We start from the raw sequence: 27,689 nt of genomic DNA on the forward strand, positions 1-27,689 counted from the left end.
TGTAGTAGTCCATCGTGAATTTTAGTAAACAAACATAGGCGTCTTGATGTTTGGGTAGCGGTTGAAATAAAACTCATGGTTAAGAGAAATACTGATAATACTAGACCGTAGCTTTTTTCATTCAAGGCAGTATGGAGGTTGTTGTAGCAAATGTTGATAAGGTTACATTTGATATTGAGGCCCAACTGGAAGATCAGGTTGGAGCACAACTGTTACCATTTCCTGGCATGGATAGTAAGTATTCATATGATCTCATCTCATCCAATTGATATCATATATTTGAATCGTGATACAGCTAGAAGTATTGTTATCTACTATCATAAAATTTTGTATATATTATTGGTACACAACTAATGGTATTAATGTTTTAGGGAACTTCAAATTCCAACGACAAAACCATAAACTTTGATAAGCGAACTGGTTAGAGGTATTGCAGCTATACTTGGAATATTCATGGCTAAGAGGATGGCATACTTCTGTGCATGCTCGCACTGAGCTCCACTTCTACAGCTCTGCCTACCTCAAGTTAGAAATTCAAAATGGCTTAAATTGATGAGCTATTCTTGGTGAAATTTGAAGTTCATTCTAAATTTCGTTTGAGGAGTTGCAAAACACAGTTAAAACTTATGAACAAAAATATTATTGTAAGCTGTATGATAGGTTAGGTAAGTAGGTTACAATAGGATAGGGTAATAGGATTGGTTAGGTAGGGTAGATTAGGTTTGGCTAGGTTAGGTAGGTTAGGTTAAGTTAATAGCTAATCACAATAGCAAGTATTGCACAGTTGATAATATGCCCTTGTTTTTGTGTATGCCTAGAACATCGCTGTACTCCTAGCCATGAAAATTCAGAGTATGTCTGCCGTACCAATATCATATGCAAACCATATACCAGTATGTATAATGTTTGGTCAACTTAGTGGCAGAACCTATAGACAAGTCTTTCTGGTGATATATACAAAAATGTAGGAGTTTCAAAAGTTTTTGTACAAATTACCAACTTCATAAAAGTGAGAATAAAAATACTGTTCTCATCCTTTAGTGATTATAGATTGGTTCACTATTTGGAATTATTTTTGTTCCCTACACACAAAGATCTTCCATATTTTTGTTTTTTGTTTTCAGAGATCTAGTTCCTCTAATTAGGTTACTTTCAGTAGAAAATTACCACAAACAGAACATGATAGTCCCATTGTTTTTTCCCATAGAATATGATGACCCCTACGTAGGCATCATGAAGTGTGAATGTGTATATTAGGATGCCAATATTAGAGTCCTGATTATATAAATTTTTATTTGTAGCTGAGTGACCCCTGTATTCTGTGAACCGGTGTGATCACATTTTCTTGGGTTATAAACACACTGGGTGAAAGAGAACAAATATAACAGCTATAACTATATTATATAACGCATGTATTGTGATGCATCATCATACATCAGGCAACCTAATGTGCACATGAGTATTTGACTAGTATTGAGGAGGTTAAGCAAAATAGAAAACATTTGACAAGAAGAGCAAAGTGTTTCTTGAAGAAAATCTAGTAATTGTTCATGATGGGACCAAAATGAGATACTCTTTAATGAGATCAGATATCAGCGACATACTGGATGCAGGCCAATGACAGGCCTCTATGTCCAAATCAACACTTCAAGGAATATATTGTACTAATTGGTACAGTAATTTTATGGAGTTTCTGAACTTGTTTGAATAAAATAAAAGGGGGGTCTTTTGTATAATATTGTAATAACAATTGATTCGTTTTTGAGGAAAAATGAGAAATTTTCACACATACATACATACATATACCAAGGCTTTTTCACCCTTACAAGGGAGGTAGCCAAAAAGGGAAAGGCATAAAATCATTTCCATCCATTCCATCCCTGAATACACTCCACACCACTCCACCCTCCCTCTTATCTGAGCACCTCCTGGATGACGGGTCATCCCTGCACCTTGTCCACTGCCCTGGGTCAGAAGCAGTGTCGCAAGACACAGCACATCCACAGCAAGGCCGCTTCATTAAATTGGCGACCCCCCCTCTCCGTCCCCCCATTGCATAAAAGGAGAGGACGGGGAGAAATCCCTTTGGGCTGCGTCAAAATTTTGCTCACACATACTACCTCGCCCCCCATTCCACCTCATGCAATCACAACATCATCCATATACAACCATTCTCCATTCACCCCTGTCTTCTGTCCTCTCCCATCCTTCCTCAACAGACATTCCCCTCTTCCCCAAAGCCCCCTTCACCCCATCCATCCACCTCATCCTAGGACGTCCCCTCATGTTCACTCCCTCCACATCTGCCTTCCATACCTCTTTTACTAGTCTTTCTTCACTCATTCTTTCCATGTGTCCAAACCATCCTAATATTCTTTCATCAACCCTCTCTCCCAGCTCCTTTTCCACCCCTGTTCTCCTCCTCACCTCCTCACCTCCTCATTTCTCACTCTATCTAGCCTAGTAACCCCCATCATACTTCTCAGACACCTCATCTCAAACACATTCAAACTCCTTCTCTCTTCCTCTCTTATGTTCCATGTTTCTGCCCCATACAGTGCTGTTGGCACAATCACTCCTTCATACAGTCTCCTCTTAGCATCCATTCCCAAATGTCTATTCCTCATTACACAAGCCACCAAAAATCCTCTAAATCCTATGTGATCCTGTCAGTGAAATATGTGTGTGTATTTTACCTAGTTGTATTTTATGGGACAAGAGCTATGCTCTTAGTGACCCATTCTCGTATCTCTCCGCATCCAGTTCATTCTTAAAATCTTGTGTAGTTTTGGCACTCACTGTTTCTCTGTTTAGTTTGTTCCAGATATCAATCACTCTATATATGAAGCTATTCTTTTTCAAGTCTCTTCTGTAACTGTCCTTTAGCTTCTATTCGTGTCCTTCTGTTTCTCTTCTGTCCCATTTTATTAAGTCATCTCTATCGAGAATTTCCATCCCTTTCATAATTCTGTAGACAGTCAACAAATCACCTTTTTCTCTTTTCTGTTCCAGTGTTGATAGATGCAATTTCTCCAATCTTTGTTCGTATGTCAAATTTGATAGTGTGTCATTTTTGTCACTGCTCTTTGGACTCTTTCTAATTTTCTTATGTTCTTTTTTGTGCTAGGTGCCTATAGTTTTGCAGCATACTCTAATTTAGGTCTTATTAGTGTAACTACTATTTTCTTTACCATTTCTTCATCCATGTAGTCAAAGGCCACTTTCATTGATCTTAATAAGTTAAAAGTCTCTCCAAATAATTTATTGACATGTTTATCAGGTGTCAAGTCACTTGAGATAATCTCCCAGGTCCCTTTCTAAATTGACTTTTTTGACTTCCTTGTTTCCAATTCTATATTAACCCAATATTCTATTTTTGCTTTTTCCAAATTCCATTATGCTACAATTCTTAATGTTAAAGTTCATTTCACATCTCTGACTCCATTCCCATATTTTGTCCAGATCTTCTTGTAGCAATCTGCAATCTTCTGTGCTTATTCTCTTAACTAATTTGGCACCGTGTGTATTTACCTAGTTGTACCGAGTTGTATTATACGGGAAGGGAGCTATGCTCGTGGTGACCCATCTTTGTATCTCTCAGCATCAAGTTTTTTCTTAAAATCTTGAATAGTGTTTGCACACACTGTTTCTTTGTCCAGTTTGTTCCAAGTATCTATCACTCTGTGTGGGAAGCTATTTTTTTTCCAGATCTCTTCTGTAATTATCTTTTTTAGTTTCTTTTTGTGTCCTCTTGCTTTTCCATTGTCCTATTTCAATAAGTCATTCATAGCTAAGATTTCCATTCCCTTTATAATTCTATAGATAGTTAGTAGGTCTCCTCTTTCCCTTCTTTGTTCCAAAGTTGGTAATTCTAATTTGGACAGTCTTTGTTGATATGTCATTTTGGAAAGAGTTGGTGCCAGCTTTGTTGTTGCTCTTTGTATTCTCTGTGTATATACCTAATTGTAATGTAAGGGATTGGAGCAATGCTCATGAAGTCTTGTCTCTTTTCCTTACCTTGAATTCTTTTATAGCATTGGCATGGGTTATGTTTTCATTTGATTGATTATATATTGTGTGCATGTTTGTGTTGTGCATGTGTATTTGTATGTGCATGTGTGTTTGTGTGTGTACTGATTATTTGGCTGGGTTTTCATTTTTTAAACATTTTCAATTTTATTTATTTTATTATTATTATTATTATGCTTTTATGTTATTTTATTTTTTTATTTCTTTATTTTTATTATTACAGTATAAGCTCTTTTAACGGCACGAGTGGGACCAAAGACGTGCCGGAAAGGGGAAATCCTGGTTACGAGAAGGAATGTTAAAAAATACATTTATTGCCTTTATTCATAGAGTACTTAAATAAAATTCATTCAATGGCTTCACTTTTGTTGTTTATTTATTTACCAGTATATTAATATTTATTTATCTTTATTTATTTTCATGAAATCACGTATGTCTCTTTGTTTAGAATGTTTGTGTCTCTGCATTAAAAATTCATTTTGAAGACAGTGAAGAGACATCACGTCGTGAGTCCCCATGTAGGTGCACTGCTCTGCAAAATTGATAAATGTTGCCAATCCTTTAGCGGCATCCTTCCACGTTACTCTTGGCTCTGGGTCATCTTCCTCTTCACTATCAGGCTCTGTTTCCTTACCATGCTTCTCCTCAATCACTGCCTGAATGATTTCGTCATCAGTTAGTGTGGGGGTGATAGCTTCGTCATTGTCGACCTCCATCCACTCCTGAAGAGCTTCATCAGTGACACTAAGCTTAGCACTACCACGCATATAACTCAGCCATCACTGCCTTCCTTTGCTGTCGGTATGTGTTTGTGTGTTGAGAGAGTTGCTAATAGACAGTCGCACGCTTAACATCAGGCGTCTTATTACAGTGGGCACTGGGCCTGACGGAGCGGCGGGATTTGTGGGAGATGGTGGGAAAGATGCGCTACCTCTGGCAGCGGTGGGAGTGGCGCGGGAATTTTAAATTTTATTTTTTTGAATTTTTACATTTTTATACAAAATTGTTATTTCCTCGTGAATAATATGCCAGTTATAAGAAGGAGCCGGATACAAGAATAACAGATAAAAGAGCTTTTACTCTATTATTTTTTTGAATACTTAATCTTTCAAATTATATGGCATTATATTCCAAATCCAAAACTGTTGCAGACAGTAATTATGCTACTTAATTTCAAATATATCAATTGCCATCCTCCATAATGCTCACTTTTCAGCACTAAATATTAAGGCACCCACACTACAGTTTTGGCAGAAAGTGACATATTGGTTTATTCTGGCTCTCGTGAGGCAGTTCTATTCAGATGATGCCATTTGCATTAAGTAGCACACGCCCCACTGGGGTTAAAGATCTTGTTAGATTAGGTCTGGTCTGGTGTGATTAGGTTAAATTAAAGGTGGTTAGATTAGGACTGGTTTGGTTTGATTTGGTTAGATAGAATAAGGTCAGGTCTGGTTAGGTTAGGTTAGATCTAGTCTGGTCAGGTTAGGTCTGGTTAGAGTAAGGTGAAAATTTTATTTTTCTGGCCCTTTTCTTGCTAATATGGATAACTTCTGATGTTTGTTGGATGGGACCTGTGTACTCAAGGAATATCATTTCCTCCATCATCATAGCTTAGTGGTTGAAATTGCTATTGATGAAAAATATATATATATTTTTTCTTATTTCCCTGCCAATATGGCAAAGCGTAATCAATCCTTACCAAACGCTATCCCTAATGATAGTTGACAAAATACTAACTGGCTCTTTTATTGTCAAAAGCAGGGATTCTGTGAAAATAAATGTCATGATATGGTCACCATATTGTGAAAATAGTTGTTTTACCGGACCAATCAGTCTGTCACCCCAAGCCTCTTTTGTAGAAGACCCATGGCTCCCAGGTAGCTGTCAACAGCCACTGGATGGACCCATTAGCCACTCAAGGAAGAAATATTGTATTGTCCGGGTTTGGGTTTGGTGGGGCAGTATAAGTTGAGGTGCTCAGTGTCCTCTGTGATGGTTACATTTAGGGCAGTTTGATTCTGTGGCCAGGCTGATTCTGTACTGGTAATGTCTTAATGCTGGGTGGTTTCTGGAGGGGAGTACTTTACTGATTTTGGTAATATGTCTTAAAGAGTTTGTTTTGTGATCTTGGTGTGGATGTGTTCTATGTGGATGTGTTCTTTTGAGTGGATGTGTGGTATGGTACGGGTGGTAAGTTGTTATGTTTGAGTAGTGTACTGCTGCTGGTGTGGTTTTCTAGTTATGCTCAGCTGGTTGTGCTTGTGTGATGCAGTGAGATGAGTGAGATTGAGAGCTCCAGTGTAGAAATGTATTCCTATAATTTTTATATGATCAATAATGAGGATTTTGGTTTGAGTGCAGATGCTTATTAGGGGTGATTTTGATGCATTCTGTTATTATTGTCAATATATATTCGACTACAAGCGATTGACTGCCCTATGGGGCAAAGTGATTGTCACATCATATCAAAATGCCATATTCTCTCCCATTAGCTGTAGTGCATTTCATTTCACTCTATAAAGCTTTTTTACCTTAGTGAAATATGATCAGATAAAATATATAAATATTGCTACATAGTTAACCAAAGTTATTGTATTTCAGAGTCAACAGCAGCTGTGTGCACATTCTTCGTAAAGGGCATGTGCAGCAAGAGCAGTAACTGCCCTTTTCGTCATGTTCGAGGAGATCGCACAGTTGTCTGCAAACACTGGCTCCGTGGCCTCTGCAAAAAGGGCGATCAGTGCGAGTTTCTTCATGAATATGATATGACAAAGATGCCAGAGTGTTACTTTTACTCAAAGTTTAGTAAGTATCACATCATTGCCTTTCAGACTAAATATTTTTGTAATTCTGGATAAGAGACCTTATCTAACACCAGTGGAAATGGCCTGACAGATATTTCAGATTTTCTCATCAAAGGGAGGAGGAAAATTCTGAACAATTAACAAACATTTTATCACAAAACCTACTTATGCACAAAATATTACATATGGTCATATAAACTCAATACATCAATTATAAAGGAAACCACACTATTACCTAGGAAGTGTGTGAGAAGTGGAGAGCATCCAGAAGTTTCTTCTTTCTAGAGAGGAGAGCACTTCAGCTGAACATTGAGAAGGTAGGCCAAGTACTGACCTACGATGGTGACTGAGGGTTTCAATCACATACAGGAAGATCACTTTTTGGGATGATGAGGATTGGCAAGTGGGCCAATATGCTGTACGATGATAACTGAGAATTTCAGTCATGTACAGGAAGACCACTGCTTGGGGTGATGAGGTTCAGTAAGAGGGCCAATATATGATGCTGAATGAGGATTTCAGTCATACATAGGAAGACCACTGCTCAGGGCAATGAGGATCAGCAAGGGGGCAAATATACAGTTAAATCTCTTTAAAATGGACTAATGGGAGGAAGGATGTCCATCTCAGTCAATCATCCGGTTTAGCCAATAGGCCTATTCATAGTCGTATCAGATCTCTACCGTACAGTATGCATTACACTGTATACTCCACACAGTACTCAGTTACATTATATAGAAGACATATATAGTATGGTATGCTGTGGATGTGCTGTGTCTTGCTACATTGCTACCCAGGGCAGTGGGGGGCGATACAGGGATGACCCCTCATCCATGAGGAGCTAAGATGAGAAAGGGTGGTGGGTGGGAGTAGTTACATGTCTTTGACTTGGCTACCTCCCATATAAGAGGATAAAAGCTCTTGATATATACATAGATGTATGAATATACATTTTACTATATGTATAAATACTGTAAGATATTTTACCCCTTGAAGACATTAAAAAAACAAGTCTGAACTATGCCTAGTCACAGAAATATCTCTGAAAAATGCAGAGTAACACAGCACAATGTTGAGAAGTGGCATAAATAAACACACTTTGAGTGGTGGTGGTATTTGTGGGAGTACTGAAGACCAATGTGTGCACCATCTATCGGATGCTGTCCTCACTAACAAAGAAAAATGGTACTTGGATGAACAGTAGCTCTCTCTTAACCCTTAGTTTACAATGACGCCAACGTTTGTATCATGAGGGGCACATGGGTATACAAGAATGTTGACATCAGCTTCCTGATTGTATTTATTTTGTAATTGTTATTAAGTGACCCCTATATTCTGTGAACAGGCTTGATTGCTTTTTCTATGGTTATCAACATTCAGGGCAAAAGAGAACAATTATTAGGCAGCTGTAACTTTATATTTTATAATGTGCATATTGTGATGCATCATTGAATCATTGTACATCAAGCAGTGCCCCCTTAATTCGGACAATGTCCATTTTATCAGATATCTGGGTTTATGGGGTTTGTCTTACTGAAGGTCGACTGTACGATGGTGACTGAGGATTTCAGTCACAAATGGGAAGACCACTGCTCAGCAGGATGGTAGGGTTGGCAGAGAACAGGCAGGAGTATATTTACCATCTGGATAATGTTAAATCTTTTAATTCCATAAATGTGGCCTTTGGACTTGTTTATATAGTAGTGGCTGTGGGACATCATGAAAGGAAAAGCTGGCATCTTGTTGTCATGCCCTGCATTCTGCTAAGGCATGAATATTTGAATGTTCATGCCCTAGTTACATGCTCATTTGTTACATACTCAGTTCGGCCTGTTATTTGAAATGTATTCTTCTGCTCTCACACCTCCACTTTTAGTGAATCACACCTGCAGTTCTGAGAGACATTTGAAACATCTTCTTGTCTTTACTCTTATCTACGAGTATGTTTTGTGTGTATGTACACATCCACTTATAACTAGACATCAAATACATCAAAAGCAACATAGACTGAACATAAATGTGTGATATAATACAATATTTTCATAATCACACTTTGGCATGAGAGTAATTTATGGAAACCTTTTTGTTGTGAATGCTGCTTATGAATTATTATGGATGGATGGGGTGAAGGGGGCTTTGGAGATGAGGGGAATATCTGTTGAGGAAGGACAAGAGAGGACAGAAGACAGGGGTGAATGGAGAATGGTTGTATATGGATGATATTGTGATGCTTGAGGTGGAATGGGAGGGGGGAGGTAGTATGTGTGAGCAAAATTTGACGCAGCCCGAAGGGATTTCTCCCCGTTTTCTCCTTTTATGCATGGGGGGACGGAGAGGGGGGTCGCCGATTTAATGAAGCAGCCTTGCTGTGGATGTGCTGTGTCTTGCGACACTGCTTCTGACCCAGGGCAGTGGACAAGGTGCAGGGATGACCTGTCATCCAGGAGATGCTAAGAAAAGAGGGAGGGTGGAGGGGTGTGGAGTGTTTTCAGGGATGGAATGGGTGGGAATGATTTTATGCCTTTTCCTTTTTGGCTACCCCCCTTGTAAGGGGGAAAAAGCCTTGGTATATGTATGTATGTACTATCTATTTTTCTATCTATATACAAAGGGCTTCTTCCCACTTATAAGGGAGGAAGGCAAGTCAGAGACACACACCCACTGCCATTCATTCCACCACTCCCATCCATCATCCTTGTTTCCCTCTCATCTTAGTTCCTCAGAATTTAATGTATGGATACATTTGTACATACCATATATGTATGATAGTGTACAAGTTGATGCAGCACATAAGTCTATCCCTAAAATTCTGAGGTGTTATTCAATTTTAAGCCTATAATCACTGGATAAGATGACCTCTAAAATAAGGTAGCACCATTTTCCCTGCCCTATTGTTTGGAAAAAACTACATTATTACATATACAACCACTCCTCGTTTAATGACGACAATTGGGACCAGCGCGCCGTCATTAACCGAATTGGTCATTAAGCGAAAGTGTATACATATACGTACATGTATGTTGTGATTGCATGAGGAGGAATGGGTGGGGGGGTGGGGTAGTATGTGTGAGTAAATTTTGACGCAGCCCGAAGGGATTTCTCCCCGTCCTCTCCTTATATGCAAGGGGGGACGGAGAGGGGGGGGGTCGCCGATTAAATGAAGCGGCCTTGCTGTGGATGTGCTGTGTCTTGCGACACTGCTACTGACCCAGGGCGGTGGGCAGGGTGCAGGGATGACCCGTCATCCAGGAGGTGCTCAGATGAGAGGGAGGGTGGGAGGGGTGTGGAGTGTATTTAGGGATGAAATGGGTGGGAGTGTTTTTATGCCTTTCCCTTTTTGGCTACCTCCCTTGAAAGGGGGAAAAAGCCTTGGTATATGTATGTATGTACATGTACTGTATGTACAATGTCCAGCAATACATGTATCTTTATTTTTGTGTATTTTCCCTCTTTTATACAGTACATTAAAGCTTTATTTACGGTGGTTAGGTTCCTAAAATTACCGTATATGACCAAATCCGCGTATGCTGACATTCCATATTGAATACCGGGGTATTTTTTTAGTTTCGACCATGGGCGCAAAATAGCAATAGAAAATTAATTACTAATTTTGTAAATTAAAATGTATCAATGTAATATGCAATTTTGTGGGCGGAAATGAAAGTAAGAAATACCTTGCTACAAGAAAATATGCTAATGAACGAAGTCGGTAGCATAGGCTCGGGATGCCATCTTGTTGTCTGCCAACGTCTCTCACGACGACGACAACGAGGACGAGCCGGATGACATTTAATTTGCAGGTAATGATTTATTAAACACAGGTTAGGTTAGTTTAGCTTAGGTTAGACGAATTAATTTATCATCCTTTCATTTCTTCGACATCGGCATCTATCATAACAAACATGGTGTACCATTCGTCTGACATAAATTCGTTACTTACGAAATCTGTTTTAGCATTTTTTTTTATTTCCGCTCACAAAATTGCATATTACGTTGATACATTATAATTTACAAAATTAATAATTAATTTTCTATTGCTATATTGCGCCCATGGTCAAAACTAAAAATTTACCACTACTGGTATATACTGTACCCCAGGTAGTTTTTGCAGCTTGCAGGATGGTAATGTAGACCTAAGCTTCAGAACACTTTACCTCACAGCTAATATCCACCGTACAAGTTCATTTATAACATCATACAAATTTGCCTCAGCCAACTTAATTATCATACACGACGTCGTAACTTCGGGAGATTTATGTTAAACGACGTCATAAAGCCTGTCGTTACTCTGAGTTGTCGTTAACCGAGTAGGTCGTTAAACAAGGAGTGGGTGTACAGTACATGTACGTATATGTATACACTTTCACTTAACGACCAATTCGGTTAACGACGGCGACGCTGGTCCCAATTGTCGTCATTAAAGGAGGAGTGGTTGTACCAATGATGGGTGTCTGCAAGTGATGGTTCTGTGAGACAAATGTTAGAATCATTTCCCTGTCACCCATCTTTAGAACCTGTCCTCCATCTACATATGAAGGTACAAGTTTGAAAGGATGACACTTGGTCTCCTGACCAGCCCATATCTCTGTCAGCTTTATAGTATTTACTCAAAATTTTCACATAGAAGAGAGCTCCAATTAGTAATTACTCCCTTTCTGCTAATATAAGTTGGTAACAAAAGTGGTGGTGAGGAGACTAAGCCAGGAGGCACATAGCTGTAGCCAAATGTGCTTGGACCATTGGGACAGGAAACAATCACTTCTGGAAATTGGAGAGAAGTGTGAGATTCAAACTGACAACTTAGCTAACAAATTCCCATACTAATATTACAGGCAACAGTATATTTCTTCCCAAACAGATTTATGAAATGGCTTGAGAGCTGTTACCAGCTGCTGTGGGTTTCCAGTTGGTGGAACTTGAGGCAACAGTTATCACTATCATGAAACAGAATCTTAAATTTCTGAACTGTACAATATGTGATTGCCTCTGTTTATTAGGTTGAAATATTTCAGATGCCTGCCACAACAAAGAATGTCCATTCCTTCACATCAATCCAGACCAGAAGATGAAAGATTGCCCGTGGTATGACAGAGGTTTTTGTCGACATGGGCCATTGTGTAGAAATCGTCATGTGCGAAGAGTTTTATGTATGAATTACTTTGCTGGCTTTTGTCCAGAAGGCTCCACATGTAAATTCATGCAGTAAGTATACTTTTTAATCTTGTTTCTGCTAGTGATACAGTTTTGGGGACATTAATGGCACTATGCAGACCTGTATGTAGCATTCAGTTGTGTTCAGTGACCAATCTCCATACATATAATAGTACTGAGCCACTTTCTAATTTCTGCTATCCCTTGCTTCTGTTTTTTCCTTAACCCATTAACCCCTTCCATACGGTGCCGCACACGTAGGCGTCATGGGGAGCGAGTGTATTCGCGAGGCTGCCATATCGGCGTCTTGATTATATTTATTGTAGTCGCCCCTCCATAATGACATTCTTTCTAATTCTTTTGTAATCGCATTTTCTATGGTTATCAAAATTCACGGGTGAAGAGAGAACAATCGATATAAGCGGTGACTATATTTTATGATGCGAGTATTATTACGACACGTCGTACGGCTGGCATTGGCTGCTGCCACCGAGATCTAAGTCCATGACGCCTACGTGTGCGGCACCGTATGGAAGGGGTTAAACTTCGATGACAAGATCTTGTCATTTGGTCAAATAAAACAAAAAATCATAAAACACCAAAATGTTTGATCAAACACCAGAAAAATATGACGTCAGTCCTCGCACGAAGCAAGGACTGACGTCATATTTTTCTGGTGTTTGATCAAACATTTTGGTGTTATATGATTTTTTGTTTTATTTGACCAAATGACAAGAATCTTGTCATCGGAGTTTAATGGGTTAAATCTCCTACACCATGCCAAAGTTGGAGGGTGGGATGTTGCCTTGTAATGAAGTGGTGGGGGTAAACTGGCTTTGGCTTTCAGGTCTTGCTGTGGAGCTATGTCTAAATGCATTGCCTTTGACTTGACCAATGTGGCAGGGGGATAGGGATGATCCCTCATCCATGAAATGCAAAGATGGGAGAAGCAATTATGGGTTTTGGATGAGTATAGGATAGATGAACCATCAGATTTGCCCATAAGTCACTCAGGGAAGAAATATTGTATTGTCTGCGTGTGGTTAGTTTGGAGCTATGCAAGATGAGGTGTGTTTAGTGTCCTGTATGTAATAGTTACATCTGAGGAAATTTGTTTCTCTGGCCTAACCTATTCTGTATTGATACTGTCCTATTGCTGGATGGAGACCTTAACATGCGAGTGTAGTTCTTGCTTTTCTTGGAAGAAATTTTTCTGTGAGGTTGGATGTTGGATGGACGAGGGTCAGTCTTGTAGTGCTTGTTTTGCAATCTGAGTGTGGTTGTGTATTTGTATGTGTGTTTTGTGGTGCAGGTGGTAGGTTGTAGATGTTTGAGTAGTTGGTTGTGCTTGTGTGATGCAGTGAGATAGGAAAAGCCAATAATTGGTACCTGGATGTGGTGGTCCTGCAAGATGGACAGTGAAGCTTCCCATTTTCAAGACCAGTCAACCCCGTTACCTCCATCAGGAGGTGCAGCCCAGAGGGGCTGACACTCAATTTTTTGACTCAACCCAAGATTTCTATTTTTTAACTTCAATTGCTTTTCTTATGTTCTCATTGTGGAAGCATGGTTCTTAAGAACTTTGTCAACTGTGATGAAAGTTCCCTTCTGTTGTTCAAAACCCTCTCCTCCATTTTTCTTTCTTTCCTTCTTCTTCTTCTTCACTTCCATTAGAAATGAGAGGAACTCTTTATAACTTATTTCCTGTACTCTTCAGTCCACAGTTTGAGTTACCTCAGGCCACAGATGAGAAACAGCAGCAGGGCAAGGGCAAGGGCCTCACATGTCACCACTGTGGAGAACCTGGTCACAAAGCCTCACAGTGTTACAAGTCCAATCCTGAGCTCAAGGAACAGAATGCAATTATGGTAGGAATTTTTGTTTTTGTTTTGTTTCAAATGGAATAATAATAATAATAATGATAATGATGATTATAATGATCTATCTGTCTATATACCAAGAACTTTTTCCCTCTTATAAGGGAGGTAGCCAAGTCAAAAGGCACACACCTACTCCCACCCATTCCACTCCCATCCACCAACCCTGCCTCCATTTCATCTTAGCTCCTTGTGGATAAAGGGTCATCCCTGTCTCCCACCTGCTGCCCTAAGCCAGAAGCAATGCAGCAAGCCTGCTTCACTTAATCAGCGACTCCCCCTCTCCATCCCCTCATGCAGGAAATAGAGAAAATGAAGAGAAATCCCTTTGGGCTATGTCAACATATCCACGCACAACCACCCCCTACCCACCCACCCCTCCCATCCTTGCATCAAGGTATCATCTATACACAGCCATTCTCCACTCACCCCTATCTCCTGCCTTCTTCCTTACTTGCTCAATAGACATTCCCTCTTGTTCAAAGCCCCTTTCACCCCATCTGTCTCATCCTCAGTCGTCCCCTTAAGTTCACTCCATCCACTTCTGCCTTCCACACCTCTTTTACTAATCTTTCTTCATGCATTCTTTCCATGTGTCCAAACCACTTTAATACACTTTCATCAGCTGTATCTGCCACTTCCTTTTCCACCCCTGTTCTCCTCCTCACCTCCTTTTTTCTCATTATCCATCCTTGTGACCCCTACCATACTTCTCAGATATTTCATCTCAAACACATTTAAACTTCTCCTTTCTGCCTCTCTTAAATTCCAAATCTGCCTTATACAGTGTCGTCAGCACAATCACACCTTTGTGTAATTTCCTTTTGGCATCCATTCCCCGATGCCTATTTCTCATGACACTAATCCCCCAAGGCACTTACTTGTTTCTCTCAATCAACAATTTACCTTCACCTCCATTCCTCCCTCTTCTGCCACATGCAACCATAAATATTTAAAACTAACTACTTCCTCCAGCCTCTATCTTTTAAAGAGTTACTTCCAACTTGCTGCCATCCTCTCCTGTTGTATATCTCATCACCTTACTTTTACCCATGTTTAACTTCAACCTTCTCTTATTGCATACCTTCCCAAACTCCATCACTCACTGCCTTAATCCCCCTCTGACCCTGTCATAAGTGCATTGTTGTCAGCAAACAACAACTGGCTCACCTCCCACTTCTCTCTTACTGCTGTCTCTTCCATTATCATCTCTCCATCCGCACCTTTTATCTTTTCTTTTCTACTTGATTTGCCTCCTCTTCCTCTCTTAATTTCCTTCCAAAACATCTTTTTATTACTTTCAAAAATATCCGTCATACTCCTTTCCCATTTCACATCTGCTCTCCTCTTTGCCTCCTTTAGCTTATGCTTTACGTCTCTTCTCTTTTCTTTGTGCCTCTCATATGATTCTCTCGTCCTATTTTGTAACCAATCTGTGAATCCTTGTTTCTTCTCCTCTACAACTTTCTTTGCTTCCTCATCCCACCATTCACTACCCTTCTATTTCCTCCCATCCTTCTTGTTCTACACACCATCTTTGCACACCTTATGACTCTCTCCTTGAAACATCCCCATTCTTCCTTCACTCCCTCCCACTCTTTTCTCAATTTCTTCTTGTACTCCTCCTCCTTTTCTTTCTTATTTAAGTGGTTTACTCTAAGCACCTCCCTACCTTCTGTCCTTTTCCTCTTTCTCCATCTATCCTCCACTTTCAACTTACCTTCCACCAAAAATGATCTGATATTCCCCCCACTCTCTCCCCATAGAACATGTACATCCAAAACTCTCCCTACTCTTTCCCTGGGTATCACTATATAGTCCATTAAAGCCCTACTTAACACCCTTCCATCCACCACCCTCTTCCTAAACACTGTATTTGCTATCATCAACTCTCTAGACATATATTCACCATCATCTCTCCACTACAATTTTTTCTTGGAACTCCACACTTCCCAACCACACTGTCTATTGGTTTATTTCCTACCTTAGCATTGAGATCTCCCAATACCACCACATTGACATTTCTCCCTAAACCCTCTATGCACTCATTTAAATCTATCTAAAAAGCCTCCCTTTCCTCTGCACTCTTCTCACTACCAGGCCCATATACACTTACAAAAACCCATATCTTCCCAGTTTCACTTTCATTCACATTAACCTTGAAGAAACCTCCTTCCACTCCACCACATGTTTACCTATCTCTTCACTTACTAGTATAGCCACCCCTTCTCTCCCTCATCCTCTCTTCATGCCTGAGACCCTCCCAACTACACTCAAACTCAAACTTGCCCCTCCCTTTCAATGTAGTTTCACTCAATGCCAACACATCCATACTGCCTATCTCTTCCCTTTTACTCTCATCTGTACCACATCCACGCACATTAAAAGACCCAAACCTTAGGGTTCTGGTTGGAAAATTCCTCCCAGACCCTCTTATGCCTTTGCTTTTTTTAGGAAAGTCCTCTTTGGGGCTACAGAGTAGGATGCCTAATCCTATCCCTGTCCTTTTTTTGTTGCCTTTACAACTCAAGTAGGAAGACCTGGTGGTAGTATTCTTTCTCCTGAATCACATGGTTCAGCGAAAAAGGAAATGAATATTCAGAGAAGTGGTACAGCATAACGAAGGGACAGTTGCAGTATAATGAAGTAGCATATTTTCTCTATGAATAGAGATTTCCTCTATCACAGACAAAATTATATGTGGCTCTGGTCCACAGGGATGCCCCATATAGACCTTAAAGTATCACCTACATGCTACTGAGCAGCTTTTAACCCTGCAATAACATGCAGTCAGTACCCCAGGAAGAGTAAATGTACAGGGATAGTAATAATAATGATGATGATATGGTTTCACATCACAAACTCCTCCCTATGGTGAGGCTAGGATGGTTCCCCTTACAGAGGATATTGTAGCATGGAATTTAATAAACCATGCCCTTGGTTCAACTTTGCTGGTCACAGGATTCAAACCACCATCCCCTTAACCTATGTTCCAAGGGGTTCTTCTCCCATATAAGGGAGGTAGCCAACCAAGACATGTGCCCACTCCCAACCATTCCACTCCCATCCAACACCCTTTTGTTTCCCTTGTGTGAATTTCTTAGGTTCACGTGGATGAAGGGCTATCCTTACCCCCCTCCCACTGCTTGGCGGGTTAGGTACCAGAGACACTTGTTTATGTTGAAAACCCATATGTTTTTGCTGCCAACACCTTGTAGGGTATCACTGGTATGATCTTGTATCAAATTAGTGAATTCTCCTTGAGACTTATTATGAGCATAATTCATGAGCATCAATTCTGGCTATACAGGCATGCTAGCCTGATGTTCCTCCCACTAACAGGGTTATCTCCGCAAGAGACAACCTTTAGTTGAGGAGACTAACTGGTACAAGTTGACTGATCCTGCTAAAAGTTGTTTGGAATAAGAAATATGGGGAATTGCTTGGGCGAAACCACAGGGAATGGTGTCTATGTGAATGAAGAAATAAAAGGGAAATGGGGACGGATGGATGTGGGATGGGTAGGGGTGGGTGTATGCCTTGGATGGCTCTCTTCCTTATAAGGAAGAAGCCCATTGGTAAATAGTGAGTGAAGAGGTGAGTCCCCTCCCCCTGTCTTTGACATGTGCTCACCACTGATTAAGGGGCTATAAAAGGTTTGCTGTTTTATTTGCTAACTTGTTTGTCTTTGACAGTCTTTGGCCTCAGGAGGACCCAAGACCCTTCATCATGGAAAGGAGAACAACACACCCGAACCCATTCCAGATGTTCAAGGGGGTGGAAGATTCGACAACATTGTTTGCTTTAAGGTGAGCCATTACTCTAAAGTTATTGTGTTTGCCTAATTCCGTTTTCACAGGATTGAATTTAACCCATCGAAGAGTGCATTACCTTTAATGATTTGATTCTTATATATCAGATTATTCTATGTGGAGGGGAAACAATTCTTCCTCACAGTGATTGTTTAGATTAACATAATGAGAACTGTCATAATTTGTAAAGACTATGTTGTGGCTTATGTCAGTTTTATTTAGTAGGGAGAAACTTTCATCTTTTTGTGTCCTTTTCCTCCCAGACACACTTTTGCCTTGACTTCTTGCAGGGAAATAATGCAGAGAGGGGATTCCTAGGCCCCTTACTCTCTGTTTAGTATCCTACATGTACCATAGGGGATGGCTATCAAGTTGTTTTTTACAATATGCCTGGGAATACAGTGGAAACATTTTCTCCCCGCCCCCCTCCTTTACATAGGCAAAAGTTCTCCTCTTCCTCCAGCCTCTCACCTTCATGCTCACATTCAGTCTGTTACCATCGTCATTCCTCGTATATCTCATCACTGGGGATAGAAGGGATTGGGCCACTTTTCTCACCAGTGTTATGTTTTCTAACATGAAACTATCTCTGTTTTTTTCAGTGTGGACAGCATGGTCACTTTGCCAACAGATGCTCCCGAGGGCAGTTTGCATTTCTTAATCAGAATTAGGTTTGTTTTACTTCATTACCCCTTGACCCCTTCTTGACAGCCACATCTTTTTTTCTATCAAAATACATATTCATATTATTTACAGTGAAATACACTAATCATGAAAGAGTATTTATATTTAATATTAATGTTTCATTAACCTTCTCTGCCGAATTGACATTCAGTTATTCATGTTACAGTCTTATGTAACAAGGGACAGTGTAACAGTACATCAGTCTATTTCTAGATTTACATGTAAAATCTTAGTGACCTCTACAAATTTCAGTCAGTCAATCAATCTGTTATCCCTAGTCTCTCTTGCAGAAGACCCACGACCTTCAGGTAACTGGCAAGAGCCAGTTGTTGCTGTTTACGGATATCATTCAAGACCTGAGTTTGTTCACCAGAGAAACCATGGATCCAGATAGAATAATTTATATACTTTTTCACATAAATAAAAAAATTAAGATGTAGAGCCTTTCTTCAGCAGAATAAAATCATTAGCATTATCCAGAATAAAATGTGTAAAGTGGGTACTAGGTTGTATTGGATTGAATTTTTTTAGTATGTAGTACAGAGTATAGTGGACAGGTACTGGCACCATAGGTCTACACCCCTGGGTGGGGTTAAAGATTTTGGGGAACTTTAGACAGTGAGGCATTGTTGGATGTCCCTTCCACTTTGTTGAGGCCTGGACTACTTCCATTCAATCTCTTTGATGTATGTCTATCACTGGTAGTCACTTTCTATTAGCACATACATACATATACCAAGGGCTTTTTTCCCCTTACAAGGGAGGTAGCATAAATCCACTTTCACCCATTTCATCCCCCACATACTCCACTCCCATTCACCACCCCTCTCTCTCTTTTTACTTGGCTCCCGGAAGACAGGTCATCCCTGCATCTCACCCACTGCCCTGGGTCACAAGCACTGCAGCAATACACAGCACATCCACAACAAGGCCACTTCATATAATCGGTGATCCCCCCCCCCTCCCCCATCTCCTCATGCAGAAAAAAAGAAGACTGAGGGAAATCCTTTTGGGCTGTGTCAGAATATCATTCACACATACTACCTAATCCTCCCATCCCTCACCCACTCTCTTCCATGCATCACAGCATCATCTATACACAACTATTCTCCACTCACCCCTATCTTCTGTCTTCTCTCTTCCCTTCTCAACAGACATCCCCCTCTTTCCCAATGCCCCTTTCACCCCATCTATCCATCTCATCCTTGGTCACCCCCTCATGTTCACTCCTTCTACTTCAGCCTTCCACACTTCTTTTACTTTCTTCATTCATTCTTTCCATCTGTTCAAACCATCCCAACACTTTCATCAACCCTATCTCTCAACTCCTTTTCCACCCCTGCTCTCCTCCTCACTTCATTTCTCACTCTATCCAATCTAGTAACCCCCACCATAGTTCTCAGACATTACATCTCACTTACATTTAAAATCTTTCTCTCTTATATTCCATGTTTGTACCCTGTATAGGGCTGTCAGCACAATCACCCTTTCATACTGTACAATCTCCTCTTAGCATCCATTACCAAATGTCTATTTCTCATTACTTTCTATTAGACTCTATGGAATAGTGACAGGCTGTACCAAAATAACCCCATAGGGTTTTATGGGGTCATTTTGCCCATCTCACCCATTGGTGCAGGGCCACAAGGAATCTTGCTCATTTGACTTAGACACTCCTCAGGCCAATGGTGCAAGTACTAGAGGTGGAGAGGCAAAAATACAGCCAGAGACTAAACTTTGGCAGGGTGCCATGCACATGCCCTTGGATCCAGGATCCTCACATGTACCTCACAGTGCTCGCTGGAGGACTCTCCCTCTAGGGCAAGAGTGGGGAAAATCGGCACACCTGACGATTTCTGTCAAAAATGCTCTCAGCCTACTGGCGCCAATTGCACCACTATTTCACCCACAAGTGGAGGGCCATGAGGCCTTCTGCAGATATCATTTGGAGACCCCTCAGGCCAAAGATGCAGGTGCTAGGAGCAAAAATGGAAAAATTGAAGCCAGAGCCTCAAATTTGGCTGGACCCCAAGTAAACGCCCTTAGGTCCAGATTCCTCACATGTACCTCACAGTGCTCTGTGGACAACTCTTTCCCTCTGGGGCAAGATTGGGCCAAATCGGCACACCTGATGATTTCTGTCAAAAATTCCTGTAAGTTAAGGTCATTTTGGCTATTGGCTCCAGTTGGGTCACTATCTCGCCCACAGGTGGAGGGCCACAAGGCCTCCTGCAGATATCACTTGGAGACCATTCAGGCCAAAGTTGTGGGCACTAGAGGTGGAAAGGGAAAAATCCAGTCAGAGCCTGAACTTTGGCTAGGCTCCATGCATATGCCCTTGGATCCAGGTCCCACACATATACCACACAAAGGTCTGTTGATAACTCACAGTGCCGATTTGGCCCAATCTTCACCCAGAGGAAGAGAACCATCCATAGAGCACTGTGAGGAATCTGGACCCAAGGGTGTGTGCTTGGAGCCCAGCCAAATTTAAGGCCCTGGTTGTTTTTTTCCCTTTCCACCCCTAGTGCTCACATCTTTGGCCTGAGTGAGTCTCCAAGTGATAGCTGAAGGAGGCCTTGTGGCCCTGCACCTGTGGGTGAGATAGTAGCTCCATTGGAGCCAGTGGCCAAAATTACCTGAAAATCTCTCAGGCATTTTTAACGGAAATATTCAGGTGTCCTGATTTGGCCAAATTGAATTGTCCACAGACCACTGTGAGGTACATTTGAGGAACCTGGACCCAAGGGCGTGTGTGGGGTCTAGGCACAGTTAAGGCTCTGGCTGGATTTTTCCTTCTGCTTATAGCGCCCACACCTTTGGCCTGAGTGGTTTCCAATTTATATCCATAGGATGCCTTGTGGCCCTCCACCTGTGGGTGAGGTAGTGGCCCAATTGGAGCCAGTGGCCAAAATGAACCAGGCATTTTTGGCTGAAATCGTCAGGTGTTCCGATTTGGCCCAATCTTGTCCCAGAGGGAGAGTTGTCCACAGAGCATTGTGAGATACATGTAAGGAATCTGGACACAAGGGTGTGTGCTTGGGGTTCAGCCAAATTTGAGGCTCTGGCTGGATTTTCCCCTTTCCACTCCTAGTGTCCACACCTTTGGCCTCAGTGGTCTTCAAATTATATCTACAGGAGGCCTCGTGGGCCTCTACTTGTGGATGAGATAGTAGCATAATTGGAGCCAGTTGTCAAAATGACCCAAAAATCTCTCCGAGGCACCCAGGCATTTTTTGTCAGGGATTTTCAGGTCTATCGATGTGGCCCAATCTTTACTCAGAGGGAGAGAGTTGTCTATAGAGCACTGCAAGGAACCTGGACCCAAGGGTGTGCGTGTGGTGCCCAGGCAAAGTTGAGGCTCTGGCTGGATTTTTTTCCCTTTCTCTAGTGCCCATACCTTTGGCCAGAATGGTCTCCAAGTGATATCCACAGGAGGCCTAGTGACCCTCCACCTGTGGGTGAGATAGTGGCTCAATCAGAGCCAGTGATCAAAATGACCTGAAAATCTCACTCACAGGTATTTTTGACAGAAATCGTCAGGTGCTGCTTTTGCCCAATCTTGCTGCAGAGGGAGATAATCATCCACAGAGGACTGTGAGGTACATATGAGGATTCTGGACTCGAGGGCATATGTTTGGGGCCCAGCCAAATTTGAGGCTCTGGCTGGATTTTTCCCTTTCTGCCACTGGCGGCTGCACCTTTGGCCTGAGTGATCTCCAAGTGATATCAGCAGAAAGCCTCGTGGCCCTCCACCTATGAATGAGATAGTGGCCCAATTGGAGCCAGTGGTCAAAATGACCTGAAAATCTCACAGGCATTTTTAACGAAAATATTCAGGTCTTCCAATTTAGCCCAATCTTACCACAGAGTGAGTCATCCACAGAGCACTGTGAGGTACATGTGAGGAACCTGGACCCAAGGGCATGTGTGGGGCCCAGGCAAATTTGAGTCTTTTGATTGGATTTTTCCCTATCTGCCTGTATTGCCCACACCTTTGACCAAAGTTGTCTCCAAGTGATAGCTGCAGGAAGCCTTGTGGCCCTCTATCTGTGAGTAAGATAGTAGCCCAATTGGAGTCAGTGGCCAAAATGACCTGAAAATCTCACCGGGGAAGTTTAACCAGACATTTTTGACAGAAATTGTCATGTGTGCCGATTTGGCCCAGTCTTCCCCTAGAGGGAGAGAGTTGTCCACAGAGCAATGTGAGGAACTTGGACCCAAGGCCCAGGAAAATTTGAAATTCAGATTGGATTTTTTCCTTTCTGCTCCTTGTACCCACACCTTTAGCCTGAGCAATCTCCAAGTAATATCCACAGGAGGCCTCATGGCCCTCCAACAGTGGATGAGATAGTGAGCCAATTGAAGCCAGCACCAAAATGACCCGAAATTTTCATAGGGATCGGGTTTAACCAAATATTTTATATGGAAATCATCAGGTGTGACAATTTGGCCCAATCTTCACTCAGAGGGATTAAATCATCCATAGAACATTGGGATACATGTGAGGAACCTGGACCCAAGGGCGTGTGCGTGGGGACCAGGCAAATTTGAAGCTCTGGCTGGATTTTTCCCTTTCTGCTCCTAGCGATCACACCTTTGATCTGAGTAGTCTCCAAGTGATACCTGCAAGAGGCTGATTTGACCCAATCTTCCATCAGAGAGTCATTCACAGAGCATTGTGAGGTATTTGTGAGGGACCTGGACCTAAGGTCGTGTGCCTGGGGCCCAGCCAAATTTGAGGCTCAGACTTGATTTTTCCCTTTCTGCCTATAACACCTGCACCTTGGCCAGAGTGGTCTTGTAGCTGGCAAGGGGATGCCATCGTTGCTACTACTAAGTACATACATACATATACCAAGGCTTTTTCCCCCTTCCAAGGGAGGTAGCCACAAAGGGAAAGGCATAAAAACACTCCCACCCATTTCATCCCTAAATACACTCCACACCCCTCCCACCCTTCCTCTCATCTGAGCACCTCCTGGATGACTACTACTAAGTACTTGGTGGTAAACTGTACTGGTAAGAAGAGGTTAAGAAAACTTGTTCCTCAGTTCTTACATTCCCTCTTTATTAACATAAAACTACAAGTTTGTACATAGATGAGATGACTTGTCAGTGAATATAGTCTGTGAGCAAGAAAGGTCCATTACACATCAGTCAAAGACAAGGGGTGACTATATGTTACATAATGGTAATAGTGACATGTCACTACAATACTCCCCCAACCAATGATGAGGAAGGAGGAACAGTGCAGATTTTGGTGTTTTCAAGTTGGTGAGCAAAGTGACCTTTCTTGTTGGTGCAGGTACAGCTGCTGGAGAGTGTGTGACGCCAGACCATGGAACTTTAACACTGGACACACACGTGTCCAGTGGCTGACGTCAGTGATTCGTGGGTGGCTTGGTGGTCTGCCTGGCAGGGGTCTGTTGATGGACAGGCAGTCCGGTTGGCAGTGGTCCATTGACGGGCAGACAGTCCAGGTGGCAGAGGTCTGGCTGGCAATCCGAAAGCAGCGGTTGGCTGATGGGCATCTGTCATTAGTCCATGGATGAGGAGGCAACCAAGCAGTGGCAGTTCAGGGCTGACAGATGGGCATCTGTCCAGTAGGTGTGGCCGGCATTAGTCCGTGGATGAGGAGGCAGTGGGCCACCATGCAGTGGTCCATGGCAGTCGTTGGCAGCTTAGCAGGCATTCTGGGACAGGCAACTACAGGAGTGGCAGGTGGTCCAGCGGCAGTAGCTTAGGCGACGACAGCGGTTAGAGACAGTGACAGCTCAGGGTGGAGGCTGGAGGCAGTGTTGTCAGCAGCTCGGGGGGACGGTGGCTGGTGGCGGTGAGGGCCAGCAGGCAGTTTGGGTGGGCGACAGCGGACAGTGAGCAGGGTGAGGGCTGAAGGCAGCAATAACGACAGCATCTCTCTCTGTTAACACAAAATTACAAGTTCATTCATAGGTGAGATAACTTCCTGGTGAACATCTGAGCAAGAAAGGCACATTACATATCAGACAAGGGGTGACTATAGGTTACATAATGGTAATAGTAATGTGTCACTAAGTCTCCAAATGATATCTGCAGGAGGCCTTGTGGCTCTCCTGTGGGTGAGACAGTGCCTTAGTTGGACCCAGTGGCCAAAATGACCAAAAAATCTCACAGGCATTTTTGATGATGAGTTGTCCACAGAGCACTGTGAAGTACATGTGAGGAATCTGGACATGTGGGTGGGACCCATGCAAAGTTGAGGCTCTGATTGGATATTTCACTTTCTGCTTCTAGTACCTGCACCTGAACCTCAATTTTGCAAGGGCCCAAACACACAGGCCCTTGGCTCCAGGCCCATCTCATGTACTTCACAGTGGTCTGTGGAAGAAACTCTCCATTTGGTGGAAGATTGGGCCAAATCAGTACAACTGACAATTTGTCAAAAATATAATATTTTCAAGTCAGTTTGGCCACTGGCTCTGATTGGACTACTATCTCACCCACAAGTGGAGGGCCACAAGACCTCCTGCAGATATCACTTGGAGATCACTCAGGCCAAATGTGCGGGCACTAGGAGCAGAAAGGTCACTTGGAGACCATTCATGCCAAAGGTGTGGGCACTAGAGAAAGGGAAAAAATCCAGCCAGAGCCTCAACTTTGGCTGGGCCCCACACACACACACTCTTGGGTCCAGAATTGGGCCTCTATCTTACCCAGAGGTGGAGGGGAACAAGGCCTCCTGCAGATATCAGTTGAAGACCACTCAGGCCAAAGGTGTGGGCACTAGAGGCGGAAAGAGGAAAATCCAACCCGAGCCTCAACTTTGGCTGGGCTCCATGTGCAAGCCTTTTGGTCCAGGTTCCTCACGGTGCCCTTTACGTGCACCTCAAGGCCTTTATTTTCAGCTTGAGAGGGTGGCCATGTCTGAGCATAGCCCCACCCACCCACCCCCATCTAAAACCCAGTGTCCATGCCATGATTGCACCTCATGGAAGAAGGGTCATTTCTTTTCCTATGCATTTACTTCCTTGCTCAACAGGGATTCCTATTGCATCTGCCCATTCACCTCATTGTTGGTCCTCCTTTCAAGTTCACTCCATCCACGTATGCCTTCTGCACTGCTAGTCTGTTATGATTAACATATGACCAAACTACCTGAAGACTGATCTACCTTATCATGCCGCTCGCTAGTTTGCCTTGTTCTCTACTTTTCATTCTTTCCATCCTTGTAACTCCCCCCGTACAAAGATGTTCAGGCCCTTCCTCTCTCCCTTATTTAAATTCCAAGTCTGCTCCATGGATTCCAGAGGTACAATAACTCCTTTACACAACCATCTCCATGGATTTCCCACAGTACTCTGACATTCACTTCCACTCCATTCCCTGCTGTATGTAACCTCAAATACTTAAAGTTCCCCACCTCCTCCAGCCTCATACTCTTGAAACTGTCATTATCTCTCATATCTCATCACACTCATAACTTCCACTTACCCTCCTAAACTCCATCACCAGCTGCTTCAGTTTCTCCTCAGAATCAGCCACAAGTGCATTGTTATCTGTTGACAACTAGCTCACCTTCCACTCTATGCTCACTCAATATCTGCAAACCCCAGCCCAGCCTTTATGTTCACTTCCCTCACTAGGGAAGATTGTGAGCAATGTGATTGCCAGTAGTACATAATTATTTATATGGCAGAAAAACTATTTTCTTTCTTCTTTTATTTTAATAAAAAATGTACATAAAACATTCAAGATTACCAACAACAACAATAACCTAAAATACTGCAGATTCTTTGAGTTTCTGGCCACCAATGCTATGAAACATGACTACAATAGCCCTTCATAAAAAAGTACCATGACTGTTGGATCTGAGAAAACTGAACAAGATATAATTTCCAATATGTTCTTATTTGAACCCAAGTATACACTGTTAACCCTTGCATGTTTCACATTTTTTTCACACATCTAGGGTCTTGATATTCTTTGTATATGTACAGTAGTTTACAGTGAATCCTTTTGATTTTCAGACTAAATGCAATCATCAACAATTGTTTACTGTAGAGCAGATGGTGGCAAGTTTAAATAGGCCAATATACATACAAGATCATCCTACCTCATGGGTTTTTGTTCACAGTTTCTGTCTAGATATACTTAGTTGTGACCAAAGCAATCTTCTTTGCAAAACATGCTCAGACTGCCATGGTAGTTAGCAGTCACTGGTAACTGTAGGACTTCAATCAATCTTAACTCTTTACAGAAGACCCATGGTTCCCTGGGATGGACAGACATTTCAGCCTGGACCTTTCAGTTGTGGATGTTTCAGCTGTGGACATTTCGGACAACATGAACATAACTCTAAGCAGATTTTCAGGATACATTTCCATCAAGTTTGTCTTACAAGAAAAAACAGAGTAAAATTAACCTTTCAAAACATGAATAATAATAATAAATAAATAATTGTACGAGATCAACTTTCTTGAATTAATACAAAAAATACTTTAATAATTGTACGAGATCAACTTTCTCGACCCTTTTATGAAGGTTTGAGCAGAGTGAAAGTGTACTTGCCAATTACAATTACATTAACTCTGCTCAGACCTTCAAAAAGTGTTAACTTGAGAAAGTTGATCTCATACAATTATAAATTTGTTTTTGTATTTTTTTTCATGACTGAATGGTACATTGTTATTTGCAAACTTAGTAACCCCTACCCTACTTCAGACATTTCATCTCAAACATATTTAAACTCTTTCTTATGTTCTATGTTTCTGCCCCATACAGTGCTGTCAGCACAATCATCCCTTCATACAGTCTCCTCTTAGCATCCATTCTCAAATGTCTATTTCTTATCACATTTTTAACCCCCCCCCCCCTAAGGCATTTACTTGCTCCTCTCAATCTACATTCTACCTCCACCTCTGCTCCTCCCTTTCCTGCCACATTCACCTCCAAGTATCTAAAGCTATCCACTTCCTCCAGCTTCTCTCCCTTAATACTCACTTCCAATTTTCTGCCATCCTCTCCCCTTGTGCATCTCATAACCTTACTTTTACCCACATTTTGGCTATTGCTGCCAAAATACCCATTTGATTCTACATTGTCATAAATATCATAGATAAATGTATATATTTTTTCAACATTGTCATAATTTTCATTGTATGAATAAAGGAAAATTAAGGTCACTAGATTTGTTTTGTTCAATGTATAAACACAAAAAAAACTTTGCCAAAACATCCTACTTAGGAGAAATCTGAAGACAAAACAACAGCTGAAAGGTCCAGGCCAAAACATCCTAGGCTGAAAAGTCTTACAATGGTTCCCAACAGCCACTAGACTGGCCCACAAGT

General features: G+C 41.8%; 1 protein-coding gene across 2 annotated transcripts; it reads left to right on the forward strand.

Moving 5' to 3' along the window:
* On the forward strand, positions 1–27,524 carry Clp (Cleavage and polyadenylation specificity factor subunit 4). Of its 2 annotated transcripts, none has more exons than XM_076213924.1 (7): positions 1–234; positions 6,634–6,837; positions 11,849–12,038; positions 13,705–13,855; positions 17,560–17,673; positions 18,279–18,347; positions 26,600–27,524. In XM_076213924.1, exons 1-6 carry the CDS (start codon positions 132–134, stop codon positions 18,345–18,347), a joined length of 831 nt encoding a protein of 276 aa, XP_076070039.1. In that variant the 5' UTR covers positions 1–131; the 3' UTR covers positions 26,600–27,524. The 2 variants fall into 2 exon arrangements, with proteins under 2 accessions (XP_076070039.1, XP_076070040.1); XM_076213925.1 differs by lacking the exon at positions 26,600–27,524 and adding an exon at positions 18,651–18,668.
* Positions 27,525–27,689: the final 165 nt, after the last annotated feature.

This window comes from Oratosquilla oratoria, chromosome 32 (genome assembly GCF_046742065.1).
Source record: "Oratosquilla oratoria isolate Oo_2021 chromosome 32, ASM4674206v1, whole genome shotgun sequence".
Lineage (NCBI taxonomy): Eukaryota > Metazoa > Arthropoda > Malacostraca > Stomatopoda > Squillidae > Oratosquilla > Oratosquilla oratoria.

Excerpts from the sequence above, each read along its gene's own strand:
- Clp (XM_076213924.1), top strand. The coding sequence starts at position 132 with ATGGAGGTTGTTGTAGCAAATGTTGATAAGGTTACATTTGATATTGAG. Across the intron at positions 6,838-11,848 it reads TTACTTTTACTCAAAGTTTA|ATGCCTGCCACAACAAAGAA; the intron begins GTAAGTATCACA and ends GAAATATTTCAG. Across the intron at positions 13,856-17,559 it reads AGGAACAGAATGCAATTATG|TCTTTGGCCTCAGGAGGACC; the intron begins GTAGGAATTTTT and ends TGTCTTTGACAG.